General features: G+C 35.2%; 1 protein-coding gene across 2 annotated transcripts; it reads right to left on the bottom strand.

Annotated features, from left to right (window-relative positions):
• Positions 1 to 152: 152 nt before the first annotated feature.
• On the bottom strand, positions 153 to 10987 carry LOC125213297. 2 transcript variants are annotated; one of them, XM_048113758.1, is made up of 6 exons: positions 10978 to 10987; positions 10794 to 10876; positions 7860 to 7936; positions 5817 to 7754; positions 1259 to 1427; positions 153 to 905 (listed from the first exon to the last, which is right to left on the bottom strand). In XM_048113758.1, the coding sequence occupies exons 2-6, from the start codon at positions 10840 to 10842 to the stop codon at positions 328 to 330; spliced, it is 2811 nt and encodes a 936-aa protein (XP_047969715.1). In that variant the 5' UTR covers positions 10843 to 10876; positions 10978 to 10987; the 3' UTR covers positions 153 to 327. The 2 variants fall into 2 exon arrangements, with proteins under 2 accessions (XP_047969715.1, XP_047969716.1); XM_048113759.1 differs by lacking the exons at positions 10794 to 10876; positions 10978 to 10987 and adding an exon at positions 8350 to 8492.
• Positions 10988 to 16070: the final 5083 nt, after the last annotated feature.

Below are 16070 nucleotides of genomic sequence, written 5' to 3' on the forward strand. Positions count from 1 at the left end.
AAATCAAAACTTCATGACTGTTTCAATTGATTTTTATAGTTGCAAAATAGATTAGAATTTGACCATAATTCATGCTTTTTTACAATTTGACCAAATCAAAATACTAGTGATGAAAGCACCAGTCTAATTTACCAATATACAAACCAAAACAGTTAAAGTTAAAGAGGGCAATGCTTTCTTTCTCATCCAATGAAGCCGAAAACAACATAGAATTCTTAATTAGTTCAAAAGAAGAGTTTCACTCGCTCACTAGAAATTAGTCATCAAGATTTGAAATATATAAACTGTAACAGACAGACCAATTCATTCTGCACTAAACCATCACCATTAGTCGAATAGAAACTCGCTTAACAAGTCATCGATCAATAGATCCGCGATCTCATTACCTGTTAAGGCGATCTCTTCCACGGGATCTTGCCAGTGCATCTCCCAATCAAGTTTTCTCTCGGCTCTCTGCAGCCCGTTTGCAGATTCTTCTTGGCTAATAAGCTTCTCAACAGTGCTTATGGCTCGTTCCTTCCGCCTTGTTAGCAGCAGTGATCCTGCCAATTTTGACATCACCCAGGGATGTACATCAACGTGCTTCAGGAAAATCTGTGAGAGTGCTGAGTTGATTCTGTCGAATAGCAACATCCTCTCTGGTCTCGACACAGCTACCTCGTAGTGGTATTTCTCCTCAAGGATGTCAAACAACCCGGTGTCCAGAGGGCAATCTGGGATATGCCATAATATTTTAAACAAATCGAAGCCAAATTCTTGGAGGCCTGTTTGGGTTAGCACATCAAGAGTATAATAGGCCTCCCAGCCTTCAGTTCTCATAGAGTATTTCCCGATGGGAGTATGAATCAATGTATTATCATAAGCATCATATTCCATCTTCAGGAGGTGTAGTTGCATCTGTAGCTCTGTTAAAAAAAGGAATTCACAGGATCATCATGACCGCGTGTCCCATGAAAAACTACTACAGTATATTGCAACATGTTAAGAGCACAATTAATGTTGAAATAAATAGTATGTCAAAACAATTTCTTGAAAAGCAATGATATGGAAACGAGGTCGGGCACACATGTTCAATGCGTCAACGGAAGAAACAGATTTAACATTAGTCATTCGCTGTTAAGATCTCAAGCATAGTTATATATATGGCTAGAAAACGTTATCTTTTGCTAATTGATTACCTATTGCAACTTGCAAGGACACACAGAAAACGAACTTCTTCCCATTACATAACATAAGCAAAGAATGATAAAGTTCATACCAATGACTTCAGTACTGACTCTCCCAGAATTTTCTGAACAAGATGATGCTTTCCAAACAAATGGAGTCTTGAGAATTGAGACTGGACTAGCATAATCAGCATCTTTGGAGCTTTTCGAAGAAACTGCCTCAATTCCAAGATGGTCATCAGTAACTTCTTGGTGCATTTCCTAAAACAGCACCAAACAAAACGAGTGAACTTCAATTACCAGAACCTTGACAGAGCTTAAGAATAGGCATTCCCATCAGCATGTAGCCAAAGAAAATGCATCATGAGAAAATTGATGAGAACCGTTGCTAAGAATGTAAGAATAATGAATAGAGAATGTAAGGTTGATGTGCAAGTCTTATTTCATACTCCGTAGCAACTATACATGCACAAAAGCCATCGGACATCTATAGTTACATCTGATCATTAGCAATATCATGTAATTTTAGAGATGGTAGATGTGACCAAATCGCTTACACTTTGATGAGTATCATATGCATGAAAATGAGGTGGCTAGAAACAAAGTAAAAATGGCAAGTAAAAATAACAGATAATTTATCATTTATTTAGAGTATCAAAAATTAATCTCAGAGATTGCATGCCATCAAGTTTCTTTAGTAGGTGAATTAAACTAGTATACCATTTTCTGCATCACAAATTTGCAAAAGTAGCAATTATGTAGTTGGTGACTTTCCTCAGAATAAAAAAGCAATACAGTTAATGATAATATTTCTCAAAAGAAGTACTAGCATCTTTGTAATTTTAATATTTCAGCATCAGCAGATATTTCCACTTTAAGAAATGTGGCAAAAAATGGCATATATATACATGTGGCAAAAAATGCCATCTATAGAAGTGTGGCAAAAAATGGCATATATATCTCACAAACTTGAAAACCAGTTATGACAAAATTAAAAATTTCACCGTCAGACTTTGTATTAGAGAAATTTTTTTAAAAAAAAGACAAAAAAAATAATAACCACCTATGAGTTACTTGTTCCTAAAACATAACTAATGCAATTGCTATTCTATTAATGCAATATATATATGTACGTATTTATGAAAGCATACAAGAAGATTATTTTAAAGGTGACTAAACTTGCAAGAAGAACAGCAATGATGCATCTTCTGACAACCTCCCCTAAAGCGAAGAAAAGATAATCATAAATATATAAACTACTTCTGAATTCTCGCTGCAAAATCTTACTAGGAACAACAGCAATAATACTGCTTCCGACAACCCCCCTGAATCATTGTACAGTATCATGTAAGCCACAATATACCTATCACACGTCTTAAGCAAAAGTATATATAAGACTACAACATGGGCAACGACGCACCACCACGTGTCAATCAGTATAGGCACATAACTGTATTTATACTCAAAACCAATGTTCTTAGATATCTAACACAAACGGCATAAATATGCGTACAAGAAAGTTGTACCATATCGACAGTTTTGGAGAATTTTCTTATCTCATGTAGTGTTTTATGTCAAAATCAACATATATACGAAAGTAATTTTAAGTGTATATAGTCAGTTTAACCATTCAAAAATGAGCTTTCAAGGAGCAAAAGCAATATATGGTCATGTAGAAGAAGAGTATTTTAATGATAGAAATAAAATTTAAAAAAAAACATTCCTTTTGGATGTACAATAAAGGAAAAGAAGATCATAAAACCAGTTGATTAATTGATTTATTAGTTATATTTGGAGGATTATAATTAGGAATATAATCTATCCCTAACTATTCTTTGGGAAGAGTTAGATTGCATCAACAAGATGTTGGTTAACTAGTTCGAGCGACTATTAGGGACCCGACATGATGGTCTAACCAACATAACCACCTAGAGTCTATTAGGGACCCGACATGATGGTCTAACCAACATAACCACCTAGAGTCTATTAGGGACCCGACATGATGGTCTAACCAACATAACCACCTAGAGTTTTGTATCACATAGTACCCACAAACATTGAACTTCGGTTGTTTGCTTGAGTCAAAATTTATTTGTTTGCTTGCCTATGCTCACACATTCATAATACTAACGAAGGGAGGGAAGGTCATAAAAGCACTTGACTAAAATTTGAAGAATGATAGTTAGGGATAGATTATATTCTTTTTAATGATTTAGATTGCATCGGAAAGATGCCAACTCAACTATTTCATCATCAAACAATTCTAGGGGTTACCAACATTGCGTTCTTGCCCACTACAACCAACTAGAAAAGTGTTGCCACATACTACCCCGACACATTCAAATTCGATCGTCTATGTTGGGTCAAATGATTCTTTCCTTTTATCGAGGTGTTCCACTCATGTCGAACCCCATTCAATGAATATATCGGGTAAAGTAGTTTATCTTGTCCATTGCCATTGTGGAGGTGAAACCCTTCGATGGATGTTGGGTCATTTTCCCAATACAACATGAACACGATCTCTAAAGTCCTAAAACCTTATGCTAACCCATATAAGTCCCTTGTGAACACCAAACAACTTGGCGCGATGGATGAATATGTTGACACATTTGTATCTCGCAATGCACAAGTCCACTGTATTTCCGATGCACACTGTGTGGGTTCACTTTTGCACATCCGCTCTAAAGTCTAAACCCATGTGGACTTAGTTGACTTGGCACAATGTGAACTTCAATCACCACTAGAATCCCAAATCAACCCCCGTCCTTCCCATTCTCAACCTCTTCATGGGGCGAAGATATGAGATCATGATTCACCACAAAGTGTCATTACGACATTAGAACCTTACGAGCAAGATTGTTGAGAATTAGAATTGGAGTAAGATTTTAAAAATTTAGTAGCATTTTTTCCCCTTTTGGATCAATACCAAAGAAGAAAGGAAATCAATCGAATCAAATGATTGATTAAAAATGATTTGTAGTTATTATTTGATTGGTATTTTAGGAATAAAGCACACTTTTATTAAATATAAATAGAGTATATCGTGGATGCACATTTCATCGGGAAATTATAGTGGATAATCCAGCTTTACACTAGACAGAGCTTCTGATATAACGGGAGAAAGTTTAAGATTGTTTCCTAATTCAGTTTGGTCCATCAATAAAATTTCAAGATCTCCCAAAAAATCATTTTATTTCATTTTACGTTATCGATGTGTAAAAAACTTGGGATCAAATCAAACAGGTCTTATTTTGATGATGCAAGGAATTCAAGTAAAAACAAGTGAAATACAGATGTGGAGGTTTTTCTTGTGTTTGGTAAAAATAAAATAAAATGAAGATACCTAAGGCGAAGAAGCCAAAACAACTTACAAGATAATAGGTAATTATAAGATAGATCTATGAAACCAGTTGTAAAAGAGTTATAAAAAATATGATTGGAGAGGCACAAAAGGAAGTGTGTCTCTCTTTATGTGGTGAGGCCATGGGGGGTTGTGTCCCTCCCCCAAAAGCGTTTGGAAACTTTCCTCTTCCACTGGATATCTATGTTGGAGCTGAGGGCACAACATTTGCTCATGTGTTAAGGATTTCCAATTTGTGCATTCATTTTAAGAGTATATATCATGAAGCGGCTCTTTCATCATCATCCTTCCACAATATTGTGTACTATAGCATATATTGATATATAACTGTTAAAGCCTACTTCTTGGATGTGTCTCTTCATGAACTAAACCACCCCAAGAAGTGGCATCAATCAAGAAAATGAAGTTGCACAGCGGTCAACCTTGTTTCTTTGGAATTAGCCATTCCAGTTAGGTTAACGAAGAATTCTTTTATACCTAGTTAGTAAGCATACAAATACTAAATGCAAATAGCTTATGAAGTTTTTGTGTTTCTTATACATCATGCTTGGCTACAAGCATGACTCAAGCTCACGGATTATACGCCTTTTTCGTTTAGGGTGTCTGGAGAATAATATGGATTCAATGCAGGCCAATAAAGGTCATAATCTATGATTATTTGGCATATATTTGTAAGAAGATCCAACTTGTACAACTAGTTATAACTACCAGTTTATAACTGGAAAAAGGTGAACCATCAATGGTAAACGTAACTATTTGTGAACCCAAAAATCGTACAGCATTAAGGGCCTCCACAAGCACAAACAGAAGCAGCAAAATAGGCATCAGTTTTCCCACACATTTAGACCAATACAGTAGCTATATTTTGACCTATTCCAGGAGCACTGAGCAGCATAGAGCATATTGATAGATGTGGATAGGTGTTGCATATTTCATAAAATATTGGACTCGTCCCAACAAATGGATCAAGATTTACCACCAATAAAATCAGCTACAATTATAGATCATAACATTCATCGGAGCAGGATGATTTTATAACATAAACAGCATACACATGATTTTATAAAATAAAGTTTGTAGATAGATCATAGATGAATGACAGGCATAGAGAAAGCAAAATAATGCAATCAAGGAAAAGCAGAGAAAATAGGAATGCAGTAGTATTGAATAGGAGGGATCACATGGCTTCAAAAACTCTGATGAAAGAACTAAAAACAAAGTATAAGAGGCAAAGCAACATTTTATGCGATAGTCAAGCCCCCAAAGGAAAAAAGTGAAAAGATCTAGACCTGAAGGCAGAATACCTTTTGACCATGAGCAGTAGGGCTTGAGCTTTCATTCTCCACTGAAGTTTCACTTGGATGCAACAGAGAAGTTTTGGAAACCAGGGTTGTGATTCCATGTTCAGCAGCCATTATCTCAGGTACATCACAAGCACTGCACTTATCTTTTTCTTCGATCTGAAACGTTAGTTGCTGGTAAGGTAAGTCCTTTACATTTGCTTCCATTTGAATCTCTAACCTAGCTTCTACTGAAGAGTCTCTCTCCTCAATGGAGATGGGCAGACAGGGCAGAGGCTTCTCGCCACTGAATTTTGAAGATTGAGATGAGAAGTGGTCTTTGTGACTTGGATACTGCTTAATCACCTTACTTGTACCATGGCTTATGGGATTTCTTTGCGATAAACATTTCTCATTATCCAGAATATTATGACATGTAAATCTTCCACGAATGCTCCCACCTATTGGTGGAAGAGATCTCGATCTAGATCTTTCAGTTTTATTCTTTGAACCACCGCCACATATCGGACCTGAAAGACCATTTTGTATGGAACTTCCATTATCACTGATCAATGTTTTGTTTGATCTGGACCTTCTTTCTCCATCAGGTGCGGAAAGCATTTCACCTAGTGTGCTACCCTCACCAACTATTTCTAAATCTTGATATTTGTGAGTTATCTTCCACCTCTCTGCAAGTCTCACTTTGGCCTCCTCATTTACAGACCTAGAAGATGCATGGTTATCCTTTTTACTGTAATCAACTAAGGAACTTTTGGACGGCCATTTAAACATCTCCAACCCACTGTCAGTATCACTTTCTTTAGGACCAAATATACACTCATATAATGAATATCCTCTGAACCCAGACTTTATTGCAGCCTCATTCTTGTCAAAAACATCTATCAGTCGCCTTGTAACTTTTTTAGCTATTTTCCTAGATTCTTCAGTTCTAGCCTTTTCAGAAACATGATCTGAAAATTCTGCTTCAAAAAATGCTTTTGTCTTTCTCCATGATAATTCTTTGACACTTGCAACAAAAGGGTGTCCTGTCACTTCTGCAGTGTTGGGGAAATAATTTTGTGAATGATAAGGTGATGAGCCATTTTCATCCTTCATATCTCCAGGGTTAGGCTTTAGGAGAACAATTGGTGTTTGGGGGGTGCTTTTCTTATTCTTCTCCTTCGATTCAATATCTGACCTTTTGCCAGTACTACGAGCTCTGTGCTGATAGTGAGGATCAAGTAGCAGACCATCATCTCTGTTTGGATAATAATTGGTGCCGTGTTTACCTGTTATATCTCTATCTTCTCTCCTTGATTTTCCATGTCCATACTTCACAGAATTTGGAGGGTTCAAAAGAGATGTAGGGCTACCAAGAGAACTGCTAGAAGTGCCCCATTCATCATGCACAAGATTTCCAGAGGAATTCTTTTTTCTACCATCTTGCATCATTGAGTCTAGCATGTCTAAGGAGCCACCCAGATGTTCTGAGACATAAAACTTCTCACTGATGGTGTCATCATAGGTAAGACATTTGGAATTAAGATTCTGTTGAATGAGTGTCATATCGTCTTTAGAAAGCATTGAGCTTGAGCTCCGTCTTGGTGAACAGTATCCATTTACAAAGGATGATGCTTCCAGATCCTCATAGACATCCTTGAATTCTTGCTGCTTCTTCGGGCATCCCCTACTAGATTGGGAATCATACAGCCGTCTCGTCGGTTCAATGTTAATTGCGGTATTATTCAGCATATAGCTTTCAAACAACCTCTTTTTCTGTCTATGTGCGCTCCACAGGGAAGACAACCCTCCAAGACGTATTAACCTAGCAATGCCACCCAGAGATCGTGTCTTTGGTTCAGTTTCTTTGCATTGTCTTTCCGCCAGTATATTCGATGATGGCCTGTCGGCAGCTCGCACAAAGGAGCTCTCCCTGATCTCCAACGACTGCTAGGTAACATAAAATTATCAAAACATAACCAAACAAATCAATACATATCATTTAACAATCAAATTTTACATAATTATAAAGAAAATAGCTGCAGAACTAACCACATCATTCCTAATGCTTGCATTGTTATGCGAGCCAGAATCCGGGGACACTCTATGCTTCTGAAACTGATGAAGTCCTGCATAAAAAGTTCAAATTAGAACAGCATCACTAATTCAAGTACTACATCACAAATTCCTATATAAAACAATTCACAAACCATCACAAAATTCCTGGAAAACTGAAAATTGAAAAATGTAAACAATAAATAATCCTCCAACAAAAATCCAATCTCATAAATGCTTCATCTACCTGAACCTATCATAAATTCACGCGAGCGGCCATTGTGTGTGTATGTGATTATGTGCGTAAACATAGAAAGTGTCTGATTCAGCTAGTACAGTTCACCATCGATTAAAACGAGCAACGAAGCTCAACCAAACAGCTTTAAAAATGTAAATACAGTAATGTACTAGCAAATTGCGATAGAATCTCAACCAATAGGCTAAATCTGCGGGTATGAAAACAATCAATGCTACCGTCAAAACATACAGATAGGCACAGCGATTGCAGAAATCCAAGCGATAATTGAGATGCAATTATACTAAAGTGTACTTGTTTCAGTACTTCAACAGAACTTTTATCAAAAGCAGGACGATTGCGGTAATCAATTATCGCGCATTACACTACTGCAATAAACCAAAACTAGAGAGAGAGAGACTGCTTTTTTTTTGGTGAAGAAGCCAAGATTTTATTTTTTTTTTCTAAAAAAAAAAGTTTATTTTTGATGAACTACGAATTTTGAAGAATTGGGCTTTTGGAAAATAAGAACTAATTAGAAATACGGGCCCAAGCCCATTAATAATTTAAAAATCAAATATTTTCTCATTGATTAGAACAAAAAAAATTAAGTTTTGTTTTACAAATTCTTAATGTTTGTCATGTTTTAAGTATTGAGTCCGACGACTATTACTATTTTCTTTTTTGAACACTTTAATTCTTTGAATGTGATTTAATAAGTTGTTTTTATTATTAATATTGGGTACTCGTGTTTTTTGGAAAAGCTAATCAAACAAAAATAGGTAAGCTAATCAAAGAAAATAGATTTGTCTACAAAATTATTGCGGTCGGGTATGATAAAATCAGGGTATAAATTCAATTATGTCTTTTTAGAGAAAATGGCACGACCTTCAAATAATTTTATAAAACTAATCAGTGTTAATTTTTAGTAAAAATGTCCCCCAAACAAATTATAATACGATTTGGATATTTTGTATAGAATACTAAAACGATGCGAGTGAACTGTATATTAATCCATGAACAAATGAGAGTGTTGTTGTATTTTATCAAAAAAAGAGTATAATATAGTATAATATAATTACAAAAATTAAGCTGAAAATAAACACTTAAATCAATCAATAGTATCACAATAATCATAATAATCGTTGTTGCGTTACTGCCATACACAAACGTGCCAAAATATTCATCATGATTTAATTCTCAACAATAAGCAAGGATGAATTTCTTTAATTAACGAGTATCATACCATAATTTACACACTCCGAAAATAATATTATTTGCACATAAGTAATTCGGTTCGGACAACAGGTAGTTAACTCTTAAATTCTCTATTAAATCCATAACTTTAGGCTTAATTATTTCTTCAGTAGTGTCTACTGTTTATTAATTGAAATCTAGTTAAAACCTAGAACTCAAATAATCAAATAATTAAAGTGACAACATATGCATGGATCGACCTCTCTACTTTGTAAGCCACCAAATATTATATGCACATGAAAACATTCTGAAGTGTTGATATTATGTTAAGTTTGAAAATTAATCCTTGAATTAATTAATTAGAAACATGTCCATTTGATTGTGAATTTAGTTAGTTAGTACTATAAATTAATTGTTCTTTAGTTTGTCCACAGAGCATCCCATTAGACAACATAGATAATAGGAGTCATAAATTTATCTACTTATAAATATGTAATTAATTAATAGATAATGTAATTCAATTAGAAAAGTGATATCCTGTGGATAACTCAGGATCGTCGTGTAATTAAATTTGTTGGGATAGTTATAGAAAAAGTTCCATCGTTGGATTATGATGGAATTCGGTTTGGGATTATGTATATGATCTAAAAAATATTTGAATACAGTAGGTTGGAACAAATTTGAATCGAAATAAAAATTTCAAACAAACGTTTAATTTTTTTCGACTTGGGTTAGTTTTTATATAATTTAGATTTCATTGGGTTTTTTGTGAAACCAAAAATATAAAAATGTTCAAGTGAACCAAAGAAAATAAGCAGTATCTCATAAAATGAATATATAGCTCAACAATTGTCACCTAAGCAAAATCCTAGAATTAATTTAAGGATTATTATCTGGGGCAGATTAAAGTACTATACAATTTTCAAAAAAAAAATTTAGTTATTTTCATATGTTTGGTCCAACTCAAATAAACATATAGATATATAACATAATAATTTTAATATATTATGACTTAAAGCACAAATATATTGGTGCGTGTATTTTAATTCCATAAAGCCTGTGCGTGTATTTTAATTCCATAAAGCCTATTGGCTAGTTATTTTAATGGACATTAATTAGTCCACATAACATGCAGCAAAATATGAGATTGAACAACATGGAACATACTATTATATCGCTAAAATTGATAGGGAAAACACATTGATTGCATTTTGACGTCTATTACACTTTTTTTTTATTACTAATAAAAAACCATCAATTTCTATTTCTAACAAACAAGATAAAAAATAAATTTCCGAACAAGAAAAACAAAGAAGATGAAAATCATTCGCAGGAATTAACAGCACTCCTCATTTCCCCCAAATTAGAAAAAAAGATTAAATACAAATTGAAAAGAGCATGCATCGAATTCATGTAATATAACACACATTTATATATACGTTAAGATCAAAAGCTCTATAAATTTAATTTGTAAAGAGTAGAGTATAAGATAAATATACCTTCAAAAGATGAAAAGCTTTTCGACCTTGTGAGGCGAGCTCCCTCCATTTTCTTGAATAGATGATGAATTTTTCAATTTAATCTGATTATATATGATTCGTAACACAAACAAAAAATAAAATTTATCAGTAAAGAAAAAGAATTGATGAGCAGATATTGCCAAATGATAAGAGAGAAACTAACCACTGCAAATATTGATCTCTTGTATGCAACTCGAAATATCAAGCTTAGAGTTAGATATAGAGAGAGTGAAAAAAATAAATGTGCTTAGAATACATACAAAATATTTGGTGTGTGTGTGTGTGAGAGAGAGAGAGAATATATGTGAGTAGGATTATTAAAGTATGTAACTGCATCCAACAAATAGAAAGTGTAAGTGATTTATTTGAATTATTTTAGTATTTATTTCAAAGTCTAATTTAGTTATTGTATAGTAGGATTTCTTTGTCATTTTTTGGCAATGAATGTAATACAATAATAAATACATTATCAATCTATACTGTTTCTACTGACAAGCAATTAGAAGCAACCATAGGATTAATTTGTCTAATTATATCTCACTTATAAAAATAGGAAGAAAGGAGATATATGCATTAGAAGATGAATTCTAAGGATGGTCATGATACAATCTTATTGTATTTATATATTTTGTGGATGATTTTTCTAACTTGACTATGAGGGAACGACGGCGTTTGAACATTTGTTTTCCCCCTTCTATAAAATGGTTTGGTTATTTCAATTGGTGCCCTGGGAATAATCTAATTAAATCATTCTAAATAACTTAATTTAATAGAATATGGTTACACTAGTATAGTTAGCAGATTCAAATTCAGAAATAATTAATTATCCTACGCATTTTTATCACGCAAAATACATAATATAATCATATAATACTTTGCGAAAGACATATGCGTTGACTAAATTTAATAAATGCAAAACGGTTGAAGACGAATATCACAGATAATCTCAAACTTGTCACCTCTGTAAACTTTATGACTTATAAGCAAGCCTCCAATTAGGATTTTACCAACTTTAGAGCATCCACGATGGCAATAGGCCAGCCACTCTCTCTCCCTATCACGTCAGCAGCACTAAAAATTTCCCTGCCACATCAGATTTAGGCCAGGCGCAATAAAAATAATTAAAAAAATACTATATTTTTACGGAATTAAAATTACGATTAAATTACGGAATTAAATTTACGAGACATATACGAGAAAATCCAGTAATTGCATTAAAAAAAAGTACATAGATAAAAACAAAAGTACATAGATTTAAAAAAAATTACATAATAAAGAAAAAAAACTATTGCCGTGCAGTCCTCCGTGCCCACAACTCTTCAATTATATCCTTTTGGAGTTGAATATGAGCATCCACTTGGCGCATGTCGGCATACGCTTTGAAGCGGCCGACTTCATCGAGAGGTACCCACGTCGTACGCTAGGAGTGGTCGTCCCGTGGCTTGGATCGGCTTCATCGTCATTGGCCCAACTACTGAGTTGTACGCCTTCGTCTTCGACGATCATGTTGTGCAGGGATAATGTAGGCGTACATAATTTGGGAAACGCATTTGACATTCCACAAGCGCGTTGGACCTTTAATTGCCGCCCATCGAGACTGGAGCACACCAAATGCGCGCTCCACGTCCTTGCGCGCCGACTCCTGCCGTTCCGCAAAGTAGGCCTTCTTTTCATCACTTGCGTGCCTGATCGTCTTCACAAAGACAGGCCACCTAGGGTATATCCCATCCGCCAAGTAGTAGCCCATATCATGGCGGTTGCCGTTGTCAACAAATGAAACGGCTGGACCGATGCCCTGACACTTCTCGTTGAAGAGAGGCGACGAGTTCAGGACGTTGAGGTCGTTGTTCGACCAAGCCACCCCAAAATATGCATGACAGATCCACAGCCGGTAATCAGCTACGGCCTCGAGGATCATCGTGGGATTCTTTGACTTGTAGTCGGTCGTGTAGGCCCCCTTCCAGGCAGTCGGACAGTTCTTCCACTCCCAATGCATACAATCTATGCTGCCTAACATCCGGGGAACCCGTGTTGCTCTCCGTGCATCTGCATCGAGATCCTGACAATCTTGGGGATAGGGCTGCGAAGGTACTGCTCACCGAAAATATTTATCACGCCCTGACAAAAAAACTTCAGACATTGCAGAGAAGTCGTCTCACCGATGTGGAGGTACTCATCCCACATGTCTGCCGCGCCTCCGTAGGCCAACTGCCTGATTGCCGACGTGCACTTTTGGATAGGGGTGTGGTCGGGTCTGCCAGCCGCATTGTGCCTGAAGCGGAAACACAGATATCGACGCTTCAAAGCGTTAACGATACACATAAACAACTCCCTGCGCATTCTAAAACGGCGCCTGAACATGTGTGCGGGAAACCGCGGGTTCTCTGAAAAGTAGTCGTCATATAGCCGTTGATGTGCAGCTACGTGGTCCCAATCAATCACTGCTTGGTGGTGGACAACCGGTGGAGGGCGAGGTACCGCCTGCTGTTCCACCCGTCGCATGTACCGCTCCATCTCGCGGTTCATGTAGGCCTACATAGCCTCGTTCATCTGCTGTTCATACTCCTCAGCATCCACACCACTACCACCCGCGTTACTCATCGCTCAATGATGCTCTTGTACAGAAAGTTAGAGAGAGAGAAAACTCGTTAACACAAGTGGTGCAAATGAAAATGAAACTAAAATCGCGTATATATAGGTTTTCAAAAAAAAACAAAAAAAAAAAAAATAGGCGATGGCCGATCGCTGGCCGATCGGCACGCCACAATGGCGGCTAGCGCATCGGCTAGCCCACGCCGATTTTCTAGCCGATTCGCCGCTGGCCGATCGCAATAGTTCAGCTAGCCGATCGGCCAGCGCCGCGAATCGGCTAGCCGGTCGGCTGGCCGGCACTGTGGATGCTCTTACCAAATATCTTTAATGATATAAACTTGATATTTTGAAATGTAATCGCTTCATTTCACCTTACTTGAGTCACTTATTTTTGCACTCATTTTGGAAAAATTGTACCTCCTCTGTCCCAATTAAGTTGAGTCATATTCCACTTTGGGATGTCCCAACTAAGTTGATTTATTTATCTTTTTAACATAAAACAAAATATCAAGTTACTCTTTCTTTATCTTTCCTACTTTATTCCTCTCTCCTAATTTTCAAATGACCAAAAGTTATGTCTCAACTTAGTTGGAACGAATGAAGTAATAAATAGTTAAAGTGGTGAGAATAAAGTAAGAGAGAAAATTTTCTCTCAAACTTTACTCTTCTACTTTAACTATTAGTTATCATTGTTCCAAAACGGGTGCATAAAAGAAATGACTAAACTTACATAGAGGTCATTTTATTTCGCACCTTTTAAATTTAAATGAGAAATTGTAAACTTCCAAAAAGTCAATTAAGTTATTGGCATGTAATATCAAGCTACTTTTGACAATTTTACTGTAATTTTTTTCACGAATTTCAAACTAATAAATAATATGTTTTTTCCTCTTTATTCTTAGTCACATCCTTTGTTCGTATATCATATTCTAATTGACACATACTCTTTAATCCTTAGTTGTCCATTTCCTATTTGTCATTTGTTTTATTTTAATTTACTCCACTCATATCAAAAATTAAAATTGTATAAAATCGTCTGTCAAATTTGAAATGTTTCATTTCAAAGTGGGTTGAGAAAAGCACATTTCTCTTTTTGTTAGTATTATTTATAATGCTTTTAATTGTTTATAATGTTATGAATACTTATTTTAATTACCACATATTCTTAACTATCAACATCATTATATTCTCCTCAACCTCTTCTTTTTTTAATCAACTCATCTTAGAATTTATCTTCATTATTTGAAATAGAAAATCTTATGTCTCGTGCATAGCACGGGTGACGATACTAGTTATTAAAAAATTATAACTTTACCCACAGAATTCTCCGTTGGTAAAATAAAATGTCAAACTTCGTCACTACACCATTGGAAATGACGTCAGAAATATTACCAATGGTAAATCCTTTGGTAATCCATCGGTAAATGCCAACGGAAACTAATCGATACTTTTAATCAGGAGTCTTTCAAGGATATCCATCCATAATTCTACGTGGAGATAAATCATTGTTTTATACAAAAGATAAAAGTAACAATTGAAAAACAAAATTGAAGGCAATGACGTCTTATTTCGGCACACCCTAAATTGTACCTCAAATTAGGTTTATGAGATTTCCTTAGTTTAGATATTTCCATGATTTCAAAAATTGTATAGAAAATTATATTCCCATATTTTCATATATAAGGCCCTTTTCATTGGGTTGATCTTCCATATATTATCTGTTAAGTACATGTAATTTGCTTGATAGTGATATTATCTTTACAAAATTGAACCATAATATTTCTAGCGCATGGCCATCAATCACACTAAATTTTGGATATATCATAGTACCCTTATAATGTTTTCTTCCGTAAATTCAATTAGTATTAATATGTCATTATCAAATTTTAATTTAAGGCACGTTATAGTGAATTGAGCTCAGAACTCTAATGTATGACTAGATTTAGCAAAAACATAATTTATTAAAACTTGCTTAGAACTATTACAATGCGAATACTTAACTATTACAAAAATAACTCCTAACTAATAAACACTTTGAGTGAACATTGTGAATCCTCTTCGCCTTTAGTGAAACAAAGCTCGGAGTATAAATAATTATGCTAGGCAACATATAATGTAACATCTCGTAATTTAGAACCCTAATTTTAGAGCCCTAAAATTTATTATGGATGACGTGGGAAAAGCGAATTAATTGATAGATGAATTTATTGCATAAGTTCCTTTGACCGAGTCAAGTCTAGGTTTGCGTTGGAGGTTTGAAAAGTCAAACTTGTTGACTAATGTGACGTGGCATATGTGATTAATTAATTTCGTTTCCCCATGTTTTGAATTCTAGAACCTTTACTTACGTTGTCGTTTCCTTTCATGGTTTTGCTCCTTTTTCGTTTATTGTACCAAGACCTTTTGAGACCACCTTTGAAGTTAATGGGGAATTTGCACCTTTCTACTTTATTATCTCGCAATGAGCCGCTTTCACTCTTTTCTATCCTTATTACGTGAACATACTTGTTCGTTCTATTTTCTTCCAAGGCCATGTTTGGTTGCCAGGATTCTGTCTGGGAAAGTAATCTGATTCCTTAAATTTTAAATTCTTGTGTTTGTTTCAGTTTTTAATCAAACTGGGAAAGTAATCAGAATCTGAAAACAGGGAAAGTTAGTACAATT

The sequence above is a fragment of the Salvia hispanica genome, chromosome 3 (genome assembly GCF_023119035.1).
Source record: "Salvia hispanica cultivar TCC Black 2014 chromosome 3, UniMelb_Shisp_WGS_1.0, whole genome shotgun sequence".
Taxonomy (NCBI): Eukaryota; Viridiplantae; Streptophyta; class Magnoliopsida; order Lamiales; family Lamiaceae; genus Salvia; species Salvia hispanica.

Coding starts and splice junctions, on each gene's coding strand:
- LOC125213297 (XM_048113758.1), bottom strand. CDS start 10,842: ATGGAGGGAGCTCGCCTCACAAGGTCGAAAAGCTTTTCATCTTTTGAA. Junction 1,428..5,816: donor AAAAGGTATTCTGCCTTCAG/GTCTAGATCTTT, acceptor GTGCTGTTTTAG/GAAATGCACCAAGAAGTTAC. Junction 906..1,258: donor AGTCAGTACTGAAGTCATTG/GTATGAACTTTA, acceptor TTTTTTTAACAG/AGCTACAGATGCAACTACAC.